General features: G+C 45.2%; 1 protein-coding gene across 6 annotated transcripts in view; it reads left to right on the forward strand.

The window, feature by feature from the left end:
- Nucleotides 1-16,598, forward strand: part of taok3a (TAO kinase 3a) — a 100,315-nt gene extending 83,717 nt beyond the window's left edge. For 5 of the 6 annotated variants that reach the window (XM_041901647.2, XM_041901651.2, XM_041901648.2 and 2 more), the window contains 7 exons: nt 8,879-9,115; nt 9,546-9,674; nt 11,358-11,561; nt 12,573-12,812; nt 13,207-13,419; nt 13,934-14,116; nt 15,745-16,598. In XM_041901647.2, coding sequence (XP_041757581.2) covers nt 8,879-9,115; nt 9,546-9,674; nt 11,358-11,561; nt 12,573-12,812; nt 13,207-13,419; nt 13,934-14,116; nt 15,745-15,906 — 1,368 coding nt within the window. In that variant the 3' untranslated portion in view covers nt 15,907-16,598. Of the gene's footprint in view, nt 1-7,845; nt 8,127-8,878; nt 9,116-9,545; nt 9,675-11,357; nt 11,562-12,572; nt 12,813-13,206; nt 13,420-13,933; nt 14,117-15,744 lie in introns of those variants that run through there. The other variant, XM_041901652.2, reaches the window with a different exon arrangement.
- Nucleotides 16,599-17,533: the final 935 nt, after the last annotated feature.

Here is a 17,533-nt window from a genome sequence, read left to right on the forward strand (position 1 = left end):
ATGGTTGGGTGGGGGGCAGGCAGTAGTATGGAGTAATATTACCCTCCTTGCCTCTCTCTCGCTCTCTCCATGTCTGTTGTCATGGTTACAGGGCTCCGGTAAGCAGCAATCTAGGGTGGTAATGGTGTCTATGGTCTGTCTACCACTGGTTTTAATTGTGGGATTTGTTTCCTTCTGGTCTCTGGACTAGCTTTAGCACTGGGGGAACTGGGAGGAGACAGTGTTTCTGTGTGTCTATGTCCTTAACATGCCATGTGTTACATAGCTTTACTGACTGGTAGTGGTGTGCACTGTGGAGTGTTTTCCACCGTTAGTGTTTTCTTTATCATGTGTCACTACTGACCCTTTCTTTGTTGTTGAAATGAGTGCTCTACTGACTGTGTTCATCAGTTAATCCGAGTGAATTGGTTGTTTTAGTTATTCTCCAAAAGAGGCAGGTTATAGTGGTGTTGATTTTCCAAGGTGGTAGTATGAGTTGCATTCAGACAGTGTGTAGTCTGTTGCTGCTGCGATGACTTGATTACATCATCCCTTTCTGGCTGGCGCGAGGCGAGCACACGTCCCCAGATGGACCTGCACTGCTCGCTCAGACGGGGAAGAACAGGTGGGGGGATGAAGGGAGGCGGAGAGGGGAGGGAGGGAGGGAGGATAAGCAATATAATGACAAAGAAAAAGGGATGGAGAAGAGATGAGAGAATGGGATGGGATGAACAGAAAAGATGAGAAGGAGAGAGAGAAACAGTCAGACTGACGGACATGAGACAGATTGAGAGCGAAGGAAAAAGACTGAAGAAGAAAGAAAGCGAGAAAGAGCGGGAGAGACAGAGAAACAGACACAGACAGATGGACAGATGGACAAGAGAGCGAGTCAAGTAGGCAGAGAGGAATGAGACTGAAGGAGAGAGAAGGCAAGAGAGAAAGTGAGAAAAGGCGGGAGAGGAGAGAGTGGTGCGTTCTGTCTGGTCTCACTGAATGAAGTGTTAGATAGTGGTTAAGAGGGGAGAGCAATGGGGGGAGGAGAGGCAAAGAGAAGAGAGGGATAGTGAGCCCCATCTGGAGGAGAGAGGGATGAATGGGGTTATTACAGGTCAGCTAGACTGGGAAAGGGAGAGCGAGAGATGTTAATTTAACATATCATTTATCAACACTTTTATGCCCATCTGAGATCTGTGGATGTTTTGGTTTAGTCCACATATACAGCACTTTAGTTTGTTTATTTACGTAGAATATCTATGGCTCTATTCTATAGACTATGCTAATAGTTTCAATCCAACCATGCTTTGCATAAATGTTGTACATGTCAGATACGGTTGGGTGTTGAACCAGTCATACACTAACAAGAATTTAGACATGGGCAAAGGAAGGGGCTTGCCTTTCGTCGACCGGAGCGTTGGTTGGCAGTTTGAAGTTGGATGAATCTCAAAAGGTTTTGGTTGTAACAGTCCCTGTTCAGGATGGCAGTCTATCCAGTGGTCTTCTATAGGGACAGAGACCAAGAGGAATGTAGAGAGAGGGGGAGGGAAAGGTAAAGAGAAAGAGAGGAGGAGAGAGGTCCTCTCTATGGGGACAGACAGAGGGATGTAGAGAGGTCCTCTCTATGGGGACAGACAGAGGGATGTAGAGAGGTCCTCTCTATGGGGACAGACAGAGGGATGTAGAGAGCGGGGGAGGGACAGAGAAAGAGAGGAGGAGAGAGGTCCTCTCTATGGGGACAGACAGAGGGATGTAGAGAGCGGGGGAGGGACAGAGAAAGAGAGGAGGAGAGAGGTCCTCTCTATGGGGACAGACAGAGGGATGTAGAGAGCGGGGGGAGGGACAGAGAAAGAGAGGAGGAGAGAGGTCCTCTCTATGGGGACAGACAGAGGGATGTAGAGAGCGGGGGGAGGGACAGAGAAAGAGAGGAGGAGAGAGGTCCTCTCTATGGGGACAGACAGAGGGATGTAGAGAGCGGGGGAGGGACAGAGAAAGAGAGGAGGAGAGAGGTCCTCTCTATGGGGACAGACAGAGGGATGTAGAGAGCGGGGGAGGGACAGAGAAAGAGAAGAGGAGAGAGGTCCTCTCTATGGGGACAGACAGAGGGATGTAGAGAGCGGGGGAGGGACAGAGAAAGAGAAGAGGAGAGAGGTCCTCTCTATGGGGATAGACAGAGGGATGTAGAGAGCGGGGGAGGGACAGAGAAAGAGAGGAGGAGAGGGGACAGAAGTCCTCTATGGGAACAGACCGAGAGGACTGTAGAGCGAGGGAGAGGGACAGAGAGAGAGGAGGAGAGAGGTCCTCTCTATGGGGACAGACAGAGACAGAGAGGGATGTAGAGGCCCCAAGCTTATCCACAGGAAGAGAGGACTACTGTACGAAGGGGCGCATTCTGAGGCCGCTGTTTCATCTCTTCATCCTGATAGCTTCACCATATGTCACTTAAGCTCTGTTTCCCCTATCCTCTCCTCAAACATGTTTATATACAGTGCATTTGGAAAGTATTCAGACCCCTTGACTTTTTCCAAATGTTGTTACGTTACTGCCTTATTCTAAAATTGATTAAATAAATAAAAAATCCTCATCAATCTACACACAATACCCCATAATGACAAAGCCAAAACAGGTTTTTAGACATTTTTGCTAATAAAAAATAAAAAAACAGAGGTACCTTATTTACATACAGTGGGGAAAAAAAGTATTTAGTCAGCCACCAATTGTGCAAGTTCTCCCACTTAAAAAGATGAGAGAGGCCTGTAATTTTCATCATAGGTACACGTCAACTATGACAGACAAAATGAGAAAAAAAAATCCAGAAAATCACATTGTAGGATTTTTAATGAATTTATTGGCATATGATGGTGGAAAATAAGTATTTGGTCAATAACAAAAGTTTCTCAATACTTTGTTATATACCCTTTGTTGGCAATGACACAGGTCAAACGTTTTCTGTAAGTCTTCACAAGGTTTTCACACACTGTTGCTGGTATTTTGGCCCATTCCTCCATGCAGATCTCCTCTAGAGCAGTGATGTTTTGGGGCTGTCGCTGGGCAACACAGACTTTCAACTCCCTCCAAAGATTTTCTATGGGGTTGAGATCTGGAGACTGGCTAGGCCACTCCAGGACCTTGAAATGCTTTTTACGAAGCCACTCCTTCGTTGCCCGGGCGGTGTGTTTGGGATCATTGTCATGCTGAAAGACCCAGCCACGTTTCATCTTCAATGCCCTTGCTGATGGAAGGAGGGTTTCACTCAAAATCTCACGATACATGGCCCCATTCATTATTTCCTTTACACGGATCAGTCGTCCTGGTCCCTTTGCAGAAAAAACAGCCCCAAAGCATGATGTTTCCAACCCCATGCTTCACAGTAGGTATGGTGTTCTTTGGATGCAACTCAGCATTCTTTGTCCTCCAAACATGACGAGTTGAGTTTTTACCAAAAAGTTATATTTTGGTTTCATCTGACCATATGACATTCTCCCAATCCTCTTCTGGATCATCCAAATGCACTTCAGACGGGCCTGGACATGTACTGGCTTAAGCAGGGGGACACGTCTCGCACTGCAGGATTTGAGTCCCTGGCGGCGTAGTGTGTTACTGATGGTTGGCTTTGTTACTTTGGTCCCAGCTCTCTGCAGGTCATTCACTAGGTCCCCCCCGTGTGGTTCTGGGATTTTTGCTCACCGTTCTTGTGATCATTTTGACCCCACGGGGTGAGATCTTGCGTGGAGCCCCAGATCGAGGGAGATTATCAGTGGTCTTGTATGTCTTCCATTTCCTAATAATTGCTCCCACAGTTGATTTCTTCAAACCAAGCTGCTTACCTATTGCAGATTCAGTCTTCCCAGCCTGGTGCAGGTCTACAATTTTGTTTTTGGTGTCCTTTGACAGCTCTTTGGTCTTGGCCATTGTGAAGTTTGGAGTGTGACTGTTTGAGGTTGTGGACAGATGTATTTTATACTGATAACAAGTTCAAACAGGTGCCATTAATACAGGTAACGAGTGGAGGACAGAGGAGCCTCTGAAAAAAGAAGTTACAGGTCTGTGAGAGCCAGAAATCTTGCTTGTTTGTAGGTGACCAAATACTTATTTTCCACCATAATTTGCAAATAAATTCATTAAAAATCCTACAATGGGATTTTCTGGATTTTTTTTCCTCAATTTGTCTGTCATAGTTGACGTGTACCTATGATGAAAATTACAGGCCTCTCTCATCTTTTTAAGTGGGAGAACTTGCACAATTGGTGGCTGACTAAATACTTTTTTTCCCCACTGTAAGTATTCAGACCCTTTGCTATGAGACTCGAAATTGAGCTCAGGTGCATCCTGTTTCCATTGATCATCCTTGAGGTGTTTCTACAACTTAATTGGAGTCGACCTGTGGTATATTCAATGGATTGGACATGATTTGGAAAGGCACACACCTGTCTATAGAAGGTCCCACAGTTGACAGTGCATGTCAGAGCAAAAACCAAGCCATGAGGTTGAAGGAATTGTCCGTAGAGCTCCGAGACAGGATTGTGTCGAGGCACAGATCTGGCGAAGGATACCAAAACATTTCTGCAGCATTGAAGGTCCCCAAGAACACAGTGGCCTCCATCATTCTTAAATTGAAGAAGTTTGGAACCGCCAAGACTCTTCCTAGAGCTGGCCGCCCAGCCAAACTGAGCAATCAGGGGAGAAGGGCCTTGGTCAGGGAGGTGACCAAGAACCCGATAGTCACTCTGACAGAGCTCCAGAGTTCCTCTGTGGAGATGTGAGAACCATCCAGAAGGACAACCATCTCTGCAGCACTCCACCAATCAGGCCTTTATGGTAGTGGCCAGACGGAAGCCACTCCTCAGTAAAAGGCATATGACAGCCCGCTTGGAGTTTGCCAAAAGGCACTTAAAGGACTCTCAGACCATGAGAAACAAGATCCTCTGGTCTGACGAAACCAAGATTGAACTCTTTGGCCTGAATGCCAAGCGTCACGTCTGGAGGAAACCTGGCAAAATCCTTATGGTGAAGCATGATGGTGGCAGCATCATGCTGTGGGGATGTTCTTCAGTGGCAGGGACTGGGAGACTAGTCAGTATCGAGGGAAAGATGAACGGAGCAAAGTACAGTCGTGGTCAAAAGTTTTGAGAAATACACAAGTATTGGTCTTCACAAAGTTTGCTGCTTCAGTGTTTTTAGATATTTTTGTCAGATGTTACTATAGTATACTGAAGTATAATTACAAGCATTCCATAAGTGTCAAAGGCTTTTATTGACAATTACATTAAGTTTATGCAAAGAGTCAATATTTGCAGTGTTGACCCTTCTTTTTCAAGACCTCTGCAATCTGCCCTGGCATGCTGTCAATTAACTTATGGGCCACATCCTGACTGATGGCAGCCCATTCTTGCATAATCAATGCTTGGAGTTTGTCAGAATTTGTGGGTTTTTGTTTGTCCCACCCGCCTCTTGAGGATTGACCACAAGTTCTCAATGGGATTAAGGTCTGGGGAGTTTCCTGGCCATGGACCCAAAATGTCGATGTTTTGTTCCCCGAGCCACTTAGTTATCACTTTTGCCTTATGGCAAGGTGCTCCATCATGCTGGAAAAGGCATTGTTCGTCACCAAACTGTTCTTGGATGGTTGGGAGAAGTTGCTCTCTGAGGATGTGTTGGTACCATTCTTTATTCATGGCTGTGTTCTTAGGCAAAATTGTGAGTGAGCCCACTCCCTTGGCTGAGAAGCAACCCCACACATGAATGGTCTCAGGATGCTTTACTGTTGGCATGACACAGGACTGATGGTAGCGCTCACCTTGTCTTCTCCAGACAAGCTTTTTTCCGGATGCCCCAAACAATCGGAAAGGGGATTCATCAGAGAAAATGACTTTCCCCAGTCCTCAGCAGTCCAATCCTTGTACCTTTTGCAGAATATCAGTCTGTCCCAGATGTTCTTCCTGGAGAGAAGTGGCTTCCTCGCTGCCCTTCTTGACACCAGAAGTCTTCGCCTCACTGTGCGTACAGATGCACTCACACCTGCTTGCTGCCATTCCTGAGCAAGCTCTGCGCTGGTGGTGCTCCGATTCCGCAGCTGAATCAACTTTAGGAGACGGTCCTGGCGCTTGCTAGACTTTCTTGGGCGCCCTGAAGCCTTCTTCACAACAATTGAACCTCTCTCCTTGAAGTTCTTGATGATCCGATAAATGGTTGATTTAGGTGCAATCTTACTAGCAGCAATATCCTTGCCTGTGAAGCCCTTTTTGTGCAAAGCAATGATGACGGCACGTGTTTCCTTGCAGGTAACCATGGTTAACAGAGGAAGAACAATGATTTCAAGCACCACCCTCCTTTTAAAGCTTCCAATCTGTTATTCTAACTCAATCAGCATGACAGAGTGATATCCAGCCTTGTCCTCGTCAACACTGTCACCTGTGTTAACGAGAGAATCACTGACATGATGTCAGCTGGTCCTTTTGTGGCAGGGCTGAAATGCAGTGGAAATGTTTTTTGGGATTAAGTTCATTTTCATGGCTAAGAGGGACTTTGCAATTAATTGCAATTCATCTGATCACTCTTCATAACATTCTGGAGTATATGCAAATTGCCATCATAAAAACTGAGGCAGCAGACTTTGTGAAAATTTATATTTGTGTCATTCTCAAAACTTTTGACCACGACTGTACAGAGAGATCCTTGATGAAAACATGCTCCAGAGCACTCAGGACCTCAGACTGGGCGAAGGTTCACCTTCCAACAGGACAACGACCCTAAGCACACAGCGAAGACAAAGCAGGAGTGGCTTTGGGAAAAGTCTCTGAATGTCCTTGATTGGCCCAGCCAGAGCCCGGACTTGAACCCGATCGAACATCTCTGGAGAGACCTGAAAATAGCTGTGCAGCGACGCTCCCCATCCAACCTGACAGAGCTTGAGAGGATCTGCAGAGAAGAATGGGAGAAACTCCCCAAATACAGGTGTGCCAAGCTTGTTTCATCATATCCAAGAAGACTCGAGGCTGTAATCGCTGCCAAAGGTGCTTCAACAAAGTACTGAGAAAAGGGTCTGAATACTTATGTAAATGTGATATTTCCATACAAAATTCTAAAAGCCTGTTTTTGCTTTATCATTATGGGGTATAGTGTGTAGATTGATGAGGGGGAAAAAATATTTTAATCAATTTTAGAATAAGGCTGTAACAAAATGTGGAACAATTCAAGGGGTCTGAATACTTTCCGAGTGCACTGTACAACATCCTGTTTTCCTTTGAAAGAGAACAATTTACAATGTGACATTTTGAAATGGCTAAACATTTCAATTAGATAGAATACTACATCAGTGTATAAGTCGAAGTATAACACAAGTTGAAAAGAAATACGACTTCATTCAAAACACACATTAAGGCTCCCTTGATAAACCAGGTCATTGACTTAGTGGCTGACCTGACAAAAGGTAAACTAAACAAATAAACCAATCAAAAGGTCCTTCCACCTGGTGTCCCAATCCAATGGCTTAATAACCTTTGACCTGGAAGTGTTCCCCCTGGAGCGTGATTCCCTTCTTTGAGCCAGGCTGTGTGAATGGTGGTCACATGACGTGACTTGGCTCTTGGTGGCAGAAAGCAAGTGACTAGGATTGGCCCTGCATTACAGAAGGGGTATTGATTCAGCTAGATTAGGAGGGGATCTCCCTCTTTCTCACCCTCTCTCTCCCTCTCATTCTCCCTCTCTCTCTCCTTTTCTCAGCCCCCCCGTCTTCGTTTCTGACACCCTCTCTCCCTCTCTCTCTCCCTCTCTCAATGAGGCTTTCATGTGACCCACCTGCTGAACGAGCGCCGCTCTGCCCCCAAAGAGCCCCTTCTGTTCTGCCTTCCTATGGAGCCCGCTCCCTCTCCTTCCCTCATTCACAGTTCACACGCCTGCCCCTGTGTAGCTGCCCCTGTGTTTGTCCAACGTCGTTTGTCTAAACGTAAACCAACCAGCGCGGTTCTTGCCAGTTTGTTGCTGGGCTGGGTAAAGCTGAGCTGAGGGGTTCGGGTGTAGGAAATGCCACACAGGGTTTCTGGATGCTCGGACGGTTGTTGAACATGAACGTCGCCATGATGCTTGGCCTTAAGAAGATGAGTTATGAGAAGATGAACGACTACTATGGGGACCCGGATAGTCCCTTTTGTCAGGTTTGGTTTGTTTGTCCTCTTAACTCTTTATATTATTGTGATTTTGATTTACTTGGCTTAAGCCCTTGGCACTTATGAGGAACATAGGCCGTTGACAAATGTCTCCCATCTCACTCGGTTCAGGGGAAGTTTTTACAGGTCGCACCTGTTAGATTGTTGTGAGGCTGGTAATAATGCAGTGGTCAAGAGCATTGGTGTTGGTTGTCTTTGTACTGTATAGGGGGATTGATCAGCCGGCAGGGCGGTGTTATAAGCTAAGCGGTCGGTGTGACTTGACTTCGTTAAAGCTTCTCAAACCGCTTTGATCAGCTCCGTCATGGGCTCTCTATTGAGTGTATAGAATGTACATCTCTGACTGCCAGATGAAGGTCTTTTTTTGTTGTGATTCTTAGTTGTAACTCCATCCTCTCTGGATGTATATCCGGGCTTTGATAATGCATCCAATGTTGTTAGCTGTCACTTCATTCATGGTTCACATTACATCTTAGTCCACTCATAAGGTCAATCTAAGCTGAGTAACCAGTTGGAATGACATCAAATCTGCATGAACAGGGAACTGCTAAACCTTGAAGACCAATGTTGAGGTTCTCCTAGCGTAGCATGGTATACCTGCTAGGGCTCTGTTCCAGTTTCCCCACTAGTGGTTGCCTGCATACCATCAGTTTCCTGAACACCACCCCTGGCTGTACACCTTAACTTTTGACCTCTGATCTCTGCCCTCATTGACCTCACTGAACCTTTCCCTTCACCAGGTGACCAAGCAGATCCATGAGCATGAGCAGGAGAATGAGCTGCGGGAGCAGATGTCCGGGTATAAACGTATGAGACGGCAGCACCAGAAGCAGCTGATTGCTCTGGAGAACAAGCTGAAGGCAGAGATGGACGAACACCGACTGAAGCTGCAGAAGGAGGTGGAGACCCAGGCCAACAATGCCTACATAGAGCTGGAGAAACTAGCTAAGAGACATGCCGTCCACTGTGACAAAGAGGTAGGTTTGGTGCGGGGGGGGGGGGTCTAGGGAGGGGAGTGGTTGGGGGGGGGGTCCAGGGAGGGGAGTGGTTGGGGGTCCTGACCTAGAGAAACTGGCTTGTCCTGGAGAAGTGCCATGCCGTCCTCACAGAGAAGGGGTCTGGGGAGGTATGGGGATGTTAACCTCTTTACTTTGGGGAGAGGGCAACTCACTCATGTTATGGGTTGGGCATTGCTGCCACTCAATGTCGAGATGATGTTAAAAAGCAAACTAGGTCATCTGTAACTCTGCAAACTAGGCTAACCTCCATGATCCAGCATGCCCTCCAGAAAGCTAGCTAGCAAAACAACATTAGCCATTTGTTTTGTCCCTCTTCTGCTCTCTCCCATACGAGGCCCCTTCACAGCTAACTAACATCTCTGCCTCTCTCTCTCCCCCCTCCCCTCAGATGAAGACAACGTCAGCAGACGAGAGGAAGTTCCAGCAGCAGATAGTGGCCCAGCAGAAGAAGGAGCTCACCACCTTCCTAGATAATCAGAAGAAGCAGTACAAGCTCTGCAAAGAGAAGATTAAAGAGGTCCGCAACGCTATGTTTGTTTATGTCCTCTAGCTGTGTGTCTGTTTGTGTCCACTAGCTAGCTAATACTGTACCCCCCTCTTCCCCTGCCTCTTGTATAGTATGACTAATCTCAGAACCCTGTATCACAAGAGACTATAGAATGATACATTCGATATGATGTGTATTGTGCTGGGTAGAATCAGCCCTCCTCCGAATACACACACACACACACTTGCAGATACACACAAACATACACAAGTACTGTATGTCCGTCATGCCTTTTACTGAGAAGGAGCTGAGTCATCCCTCCTACTCACTACACACACGCGCGCACACACACACACACACACAAGTTGTGTTTTTGTTTCTAAGAACCTTGACACACTATTTCTCAAAACTGGAGCCATTGCTGTGGATTGTTGGATACGTCATGTTTCACTTAGTGACCGGATCTAGAACATCTCTGTTAACAGAGGCATTGTTGGCCTGGATTGATATATATCCCAACAAACTGTAGGTAGAGATGAATCATTCCACACAGAGAGATCAGGGATCTAATACACTTAATAAAGTGTTTTTAGCTAGAGAGTGTATTAAGACATGGTTTGTGCCCCCAATGGCACCCTATTCCCTATATAGTGCACTACTTTTGACCAGAGTCCAGAAGTAGTGCACTAAAATTGTAATAGGGTACCATTTGGGATACACCATGGATTTACCATAACATCCATGAAACCGAATGGGGACAGACACTAACTGCAGGGATAGTTCACCCAAAAACGGAATTTCTGTGATGCAACCTGAGTCAGAAATTAGTGACAGAGATACTGAAATGTTGACTAAAGTTTGCCAACAAAATGACCTGGAAACACCTGGGTGATCATCAAGACTCTTGGAAGAATGTTCTATGGACAGATGATTAAAAAAGTATAACTTTTTGAACGGCATGGGTCCCATTATGCCTGTCGAAAACCAAACACTGCTTTCCACAGTAAGAGACTCATACCAAAAGTCAAGCATGGTGGTGATAGTGTGATGGTTTGGGGATGCTTTGCTGCCTCAGGACCTTAATAGAAGGATCCATGAATTCTGCTCTGCATCAGAGAATTCTACAGGAGAATGTCAGACCATCCATCTGTGAGCTGAAGCTGAAGCTGAAGCGCAACTGGGTCATGCAGCAAGACAATGATCCAAAACACACAATCAAGTCTACATGAAAATCGCTAAAAAGCCAAAAAGTCAGTCCTAATTCCAATTGAGATGTTGTGGCAGGACTTGAAACGAGCAGATCATGCTTGAAAACCCACAGCAGTTCTGCATGGAAGAGTGGGCGAGAATTCCTCCACAGCGACATGAGAGACTGATCAACAACTACAGGAAGAATTTGGTTGGAGTCATTGTAGCTAAAGGTGGCACAATCAGTTATTGAGTGTAAGGGGGCAATTACTTTTTCACACAGGGGCATTGGGTGTTGCATAACTTTGTTTATGAAATAAATGAAAAAAGTATGTCATTGTTGTGTTATTTGTTCACTCGGGTTCCCTTTATCTAATATTAGGTTTTGGTTGAAGATCTGATAACATTCAGTATCAAAAATATGCAAAAGTAGAGAAAATTGGAAAGGGGGCAAATACTTTTTCACAGCACTGTGTATATATATATATATTAACCTTAATCTATCTTCAATCTCCATCCCTTCAGGAGATGAACGAGGACCACCACACCCCTAAGAAGGAGAAGCAGGAGCGCCTGTCGAAGCACAAGGAGAACTTGCAGCACAGCCAGGCTGAGGAGGAGGCCCATCTCCTGGGCCAACAGAGAGTCTTTTACGACAGGAACTGCAGAGGCTTCAAACGCAAAGTCATGATCAAGAGGCACGAGTTTGAACAGGAGCAGATACGAGAGGTATATTATATAGATGTACAGATTTCAAATGAGAGGCAAGGAGGAGTGGATGACACTTGCGGAGAATCAGTGGGATGTTTGTTGTTTGGATGTACACACATTTTAGTTCAAGTTCAGTCTGTAGTGGTGTGCAGTGAACACTGCAATCCAATAGGGATATGAAAATCACATGTCCAACTCCAACTGATTATCTATAACATTAACATGGTCAATGTTGTCCTTGAATGGCACCTGTAACATGAAAAACAAGAGTTCTTCGACCAATATCCGTATTCCATTTGTTTTGTGGAAAGCACTGAGAAGTGGTGCAGATTATGAAGTATAAGCAGGGCAACAATGCAGTAATCTCCTAATCTACTCTGTAAATCAGGAGGGGGGAGTAGGAAAGTATTAGGAGGTCTGAGACCTTACATGACCATCCACCTGAAACCTAGGGGCACATTGGATGATACCCTAAAGCTAGCCTGGTCCAAGATCTGCTTGTACTGTCTTGTCCACTCAGCCCAAACAGTCCTGGGATCAGGCTACCAAAACCCAACCAGCCCTAAAGCTGCTCCTCTCATAGACTTGAAGGATAGAAATAAGGGAGATGTTTAGGAGTATTTGGATATAGTGTCTGTGTGTTATTGCCTATAGTATGGTGGCACTGTTGTGCTTGAGATGTTATTTACCTAGTGACATTGTTGTCGCATAGTAGGACAATAGGAACCTTGAAAAAGCCGAAAACAAATGCACAAAGAATTTAAGTGTAGTCTAGTGTCTGCAATGACCAATGTCCACCATGTGACACTGATGCTCCAGACCAAATGTCCTTTCCCATACAAAAGCAAAGTTTGTGTCATGGACGGCCATGATAATTCCTATCTCTTCCTCCCTCTCCTTCTCCCCTTCCCCCTCTCTCTCCATTTCTCCCTCTCTCCCTCCCTCTCTCTCCATATCTCTCTCTTTCCCTCCTCTCTCCATATCTCTCTCTCCCTCCCCCCCTCTCTCTCTCTCTCACACTCTGATCAGGAGCTGAACAAGAAGAAGACCCAGAAGGAGATGGAACATGCCATGCTGATCAGACATGACGAGTCGACCCAGGAGCTGGAGCATCGTCAGCTGAAGACCCTTCAGAAGCTCCGCATGGACCTGATCCGCCTGCAGCACCAGACAGAACTGGAGAACCAGATAGAGTACAACAACCGCCGCGAGAGAGAGCTCCACCGCAAACACGTTCTGGAGCTACGGCAGCAACCCAAGAACCTCAAGGTGCGGATCAGCCCTGGGAATGTGATTGCTACATTGGTAGCTACATTAGGTGTTCTCCAGGAAAAGGCTCTGATCTAACCAGGTAGCAGATTATATAGGGCAAGACATGGGGAAACAGCAGACCATTAACCTCAAGGTGAGGGTTAGGGGGGTGCACCTAGTGCACGCATTCCTGGAAAAAGGGAAATCCTCATTGTTGGCTACAAAAGTCTTCAACGTAACAAGCCATTGCATTCATCAGAAGTTGAAACATATTTGGACAGGCAAAGAACAGATAGTAGAAACTCAATGTAATGGGGTCAACAGGATCCCTAAACTCCAACTCTGTGTGTGCTTGTGTTTAACACTCCTTGTTCACCTAACTAACACACGTTCCAATCTCCATCTCCACCAGGTCATGGAGCTGCAGATTAAGAAGCAGTTCCAGGACACGTGTAAGGTCCAGACCAAGCAGTACAAGGCCCTGAGACACCGCCAGATGGAGGTGACGCCCAAGAGCGAGCACAAGACGGTGCTCAAGGCCCTGAAGGAGGAGCAGACCAGGAAACTGGCCATCCTGGCCGAGCAGTACGAACAGAGCATCAATGAGATGATGGCATCGCAGGCGGTGAGTCGGCACAAAATGGAGAATGGGTGTTTTGATGCCCGATAGTTGGGATTACTAACTACATTTTGTTTTCAACTAAGAAGTTGACATTTGATAATTTCCTTTATGACAATCTCAAAGAACTAATTCATATCAATGTCAAAGATCTTATTAACTCATATCTGACATTAAAAATAGTTCCATAGGGGAATTAAATAATCTTAGGCCCCAAGGCATAGGAGATTTAAGTCATTGTAGGAGTTTGTAACCCTCTTTGCTTCTCTTATTCCCATCACTTGTCCGGTCTCATCTATTTCCTTTTCTCCTCGCTTCTTCCTCTCTCTTTTCTCTCCTCTTCACTGCCCCTCTCTCTTCATCTCTTTCCCCACTCTTCGCCTCTTCTATTCCCTCTCCCTCCCTCCCACCCCCCACCCCTCCCCCCGTGTTTCCTTTTTTTTCTCTCTCTCTCTCTCTCTCTCTCTCTTTACTCCCCCTTTTTCTGTTGGGGTCTTCTCTTTATTTCTCCCCCTGTCAGCTGCGTCTGGACGAGGCCCAGGAAGCCGAGTGCCAGGCTCTGAGGCAGCAGCTGCAGCAGGAGATGGAGCTGCTGAATGCCTACCAGAGTAAGATCAAGATGCAGACCGAGGCCCAGCACGACAGAGAGCAGCAGAAGCTGGAGCAGAAGGTGTCGCTGCGCAGAGCCCACCTCGAACAAAAGGTAGAGGTGTCATGGAGGGGGGAGTGACTGACTGATACGGACAGACAGACGGACACACACATACACACCTAGAACAAAAGGTGAAGAGGTCAGGAGGAGCAAAAACAGACACAGATACATTTTAGTCATTTAGCAGACGCTCTTATCCAGAGCGACTTACAGTTAGTGAGTGCATACATTTTCATACTGGCCCCCCGTGGGAAACGAACCCACAACCCTGGCGTTGCAAGCGCCATGCTCTACCAACTGAGCTACAGGGGACTACACCCAGACAGATGCACAGAACGCAGACAGACACAGATATACACACTCATGCAGGCAGAGCCCTTGTGGAGCACAACGTGCTGGAAGCAGAATCAACACGCACCCACAGAGACAGACAGACAGACTTCACTTTCATTTGACACAGATTTCACTCACTACTACTTTGTAACTGAGGCCCAAATCATTTGTCATGCTCTCAGCTTTTGTTGCAAACTCCCAACATGTTAGTGTTGTACTATTCTTACAACATGTTCTACATTTTAATCCTAACCAGTGTGTTAAAAAATTTGATTATGTAATATGGTCATCCATAACAATAAGACATGACTTACTATTGTATTAATTGAGTCATTGAGTCATGCACTCCTTTCTGTGTTCTACAATCTGGAGTCACAACACCTTCACTTTCACCTCTTCTCCCCACTCAATACTTCTGTACCCCGCTGTTGACCATTTACATCTGAACAGTGGATGGTGATGGCCTGGTATTGCATAAATTCAAATCACTATAGGCCACTTTATCAGTCAGAATATATTTTTTTCAATTCTTGAATACTATGTTTTTCCAAAGCAATGATGTCATCGCTATATAGTTCCTTGACAACAAAGGAACATGCCGCCCTGATCCAGTTTCTGTTGCCCAGGCAGTAGCCTACAGTAGTATCATTACAGTATTATGCAACCAGTGGTAGTGTGGCGCCATCTGGTGTCTATCTGTTGCCCTGCAGGCTGTCTGGATCAGGTGATGTCATTGTTAACCCTGTATCAGGGTTGTATTAATCAGAACACACAACTGGAGATGTTTTAAAGCGTTCTGCAACTGAAAACAAAAATGAGCATTTCTTATTGGACCAGTTCAGGTAGTCCCTCCCTGTTTCAGTTTGTCTTCCATTTGGTTCCTAATGAACACACCCCAGACTCATATGCTTCCAGAGAAGTGCTGACTGCAGATTTTGTTCCACTGTCTGGACAGCGTGACTCAGGGGCCAGATGTAATCTGTATCTAAAGGCATTATGGAATTGAATCAATCTATACCAAACGCTGAAAATGAAATATGAACAGCTAATATTTATTGATTAAAGATGCAGACAACGGCTGTAATGGATTGATTGACAGTAAATTGTGTTTGGCCCTACTCATGGCTAGTGCAGGTGTATTTCTGTCTGTAGTTAGTTGGTGGAGTGGTTACAAATTCATGCTGAATTTCAAATCAACGCTTACCCTCCTAGCTTAAGCAAAAACCTAAAAAAGCCTGCACACACACTACATTGGCCCTTGCAGGTCAAACTCTGCAATACTCATACCTTACTTCAGTATATTGTGGTTCCAAAGTAGTTTAATTAACTAAGTTGTGGTTTTGTAGATTGAAGAGGAGCTGGCTTCCCTTCAGAAGGAGCGTACAGAGAGGATCAAGCACCTGCTGGATCGCCAGGAGAGAGAGATCGACACGTTCGACATGGAGAGCCTCCGACTGGGCTTCGGTAATCTGGGGGCCCTGGACCCCCCCAAGGACGACTACAGATGACTAGGCCAGCCCTGGTGACCTCAGTCTTCATCGTCTGGTCTGATGACCCTCCTGTTCCTCCTCAGACCCTTGACCTGATTTGACCTGATCTGGTTTTGGTTGGACCGGGCAGTTAGGGTCTTTAGCTACTGATGTACACACACACACACACACACACACACATATATATACACACACACACATAAATGTGAGTGTACACACACACCAGCCACACACAAACCAGCCGAACGCCTGTGCTGGTCTAAAACCAACGGGCCCCCCTCTCTCGTGGTGTCCGTCACAAGATGACAAAAAGTGCTGGATAACTTCCTAGGTTGTCTTTGTTTTAAAGAATAACAATACAATGTCACAGTGTTCCTGTTTCTTGTGTAATGATGACGGAAACCAGAGGGAGAGAATAAGAGACAATAGAAGTGAATAATATTGTGTTGCTCAATGATCATGCATTAGAGGTTAATCATTTGTTCAAGCTGTGCAAAAACCTAAAGCCGAAAACCTAAAAACAAACTGGTCCTCCTTCTGCAGCCTTATTGTCTTCTTGGCGCTGCTTCCAGTTCATTCAACTCTTTTTGCTTTTTATATTCTTCAGGAAATTTTTATGGAAAATTTAAAGCAATTTGATACGTTGAGAACATGTTTAAAGTCATAGTCTACATAATGGTACAGTAAATAAATGTGACTCCTTCTTTGGAGAGAATTTGATTATTGACTTGACATGAGACACTGAGGAGGGAGACTTGCAATGCACCCTGGTACTCCACTGTATCATACTGATTCTCTGCACTGGCAGGTAATGTGAATACCACATGGTTGAGTCAATGACACACTATTCCCTATGTAGTGCAGTAGTTTTGGGGCTCTGGTTAGTGCACTATATAGTATATAAAATAGTGCACTATGTAGGGAATAGGGTGTCATTCCAGACACAGACCCATGTGAATCCCTACTCCAAGGTAGCACAAAGGGCTTTGTCGGGGCTTGGGGAGGGACATGTATTTTGTGTATAGAAGGATTTTTTGGAGAGCTTTTACTTATTTTCGTATTGTACTATTTTAACTGTTACTCAAATCAATTTAAAATAATAATAATTAGATTTTTCTCCTTCCTCTTCGTTCAGTATTTGAAAGGCAAATCAATCGGGCAATTGGTTTCTTGCTCTGAAATGTCCATCTGAAATGAATCATTCTTTTTGCTTTAACCTCCACATGCTGTGTATTTTCTTATAAACCAGATCAGTAAAATAAATGCTTTATTATTGCATGCACTTTAATTTTGTTTTCCAGGATTAAGAGAGCATGAGTCTGTCATCCAAGCTTTTAATTATATTTGTAAATAAAGTGCTCATCACACAAAGTTTTGACTTTATTGGATGCATATTTTATTAATTTCCTTATCTGCACATGGTAAAGAGACTCATCACACTGCAATCTATGCTCCCATGTGGTTTATTACTATGGGTATTCAATAGATAACAATTTATTAGATCAGACTTGGTTACAGTAAAGTATATGTTTAATACATAAACAGCACCTCAAGGCTCAAAGTGCATGGCAGTAAATGTGTATTTTTTACACATATTGTGTCAGCTGACATTGATTGTTCTCTACAGATACAGGTCAGCTTGGTC

This window comes from Coregonus clupeaformis, chromosome 16 (assembly GCF_020615455.1).
Source record: "Coregonus clupeaformis isolate EN_2021a chromosome 16, ASM2061545v1, whole genome shotgun sequence".
Taxonomy (NCBI): domain Eukaryota; kingdom Metazoa; phylum Chordata; class Actinopteri; order Salmoniformes; family Salmonidae; genus Coregonus; species Coregonus clupeaformis.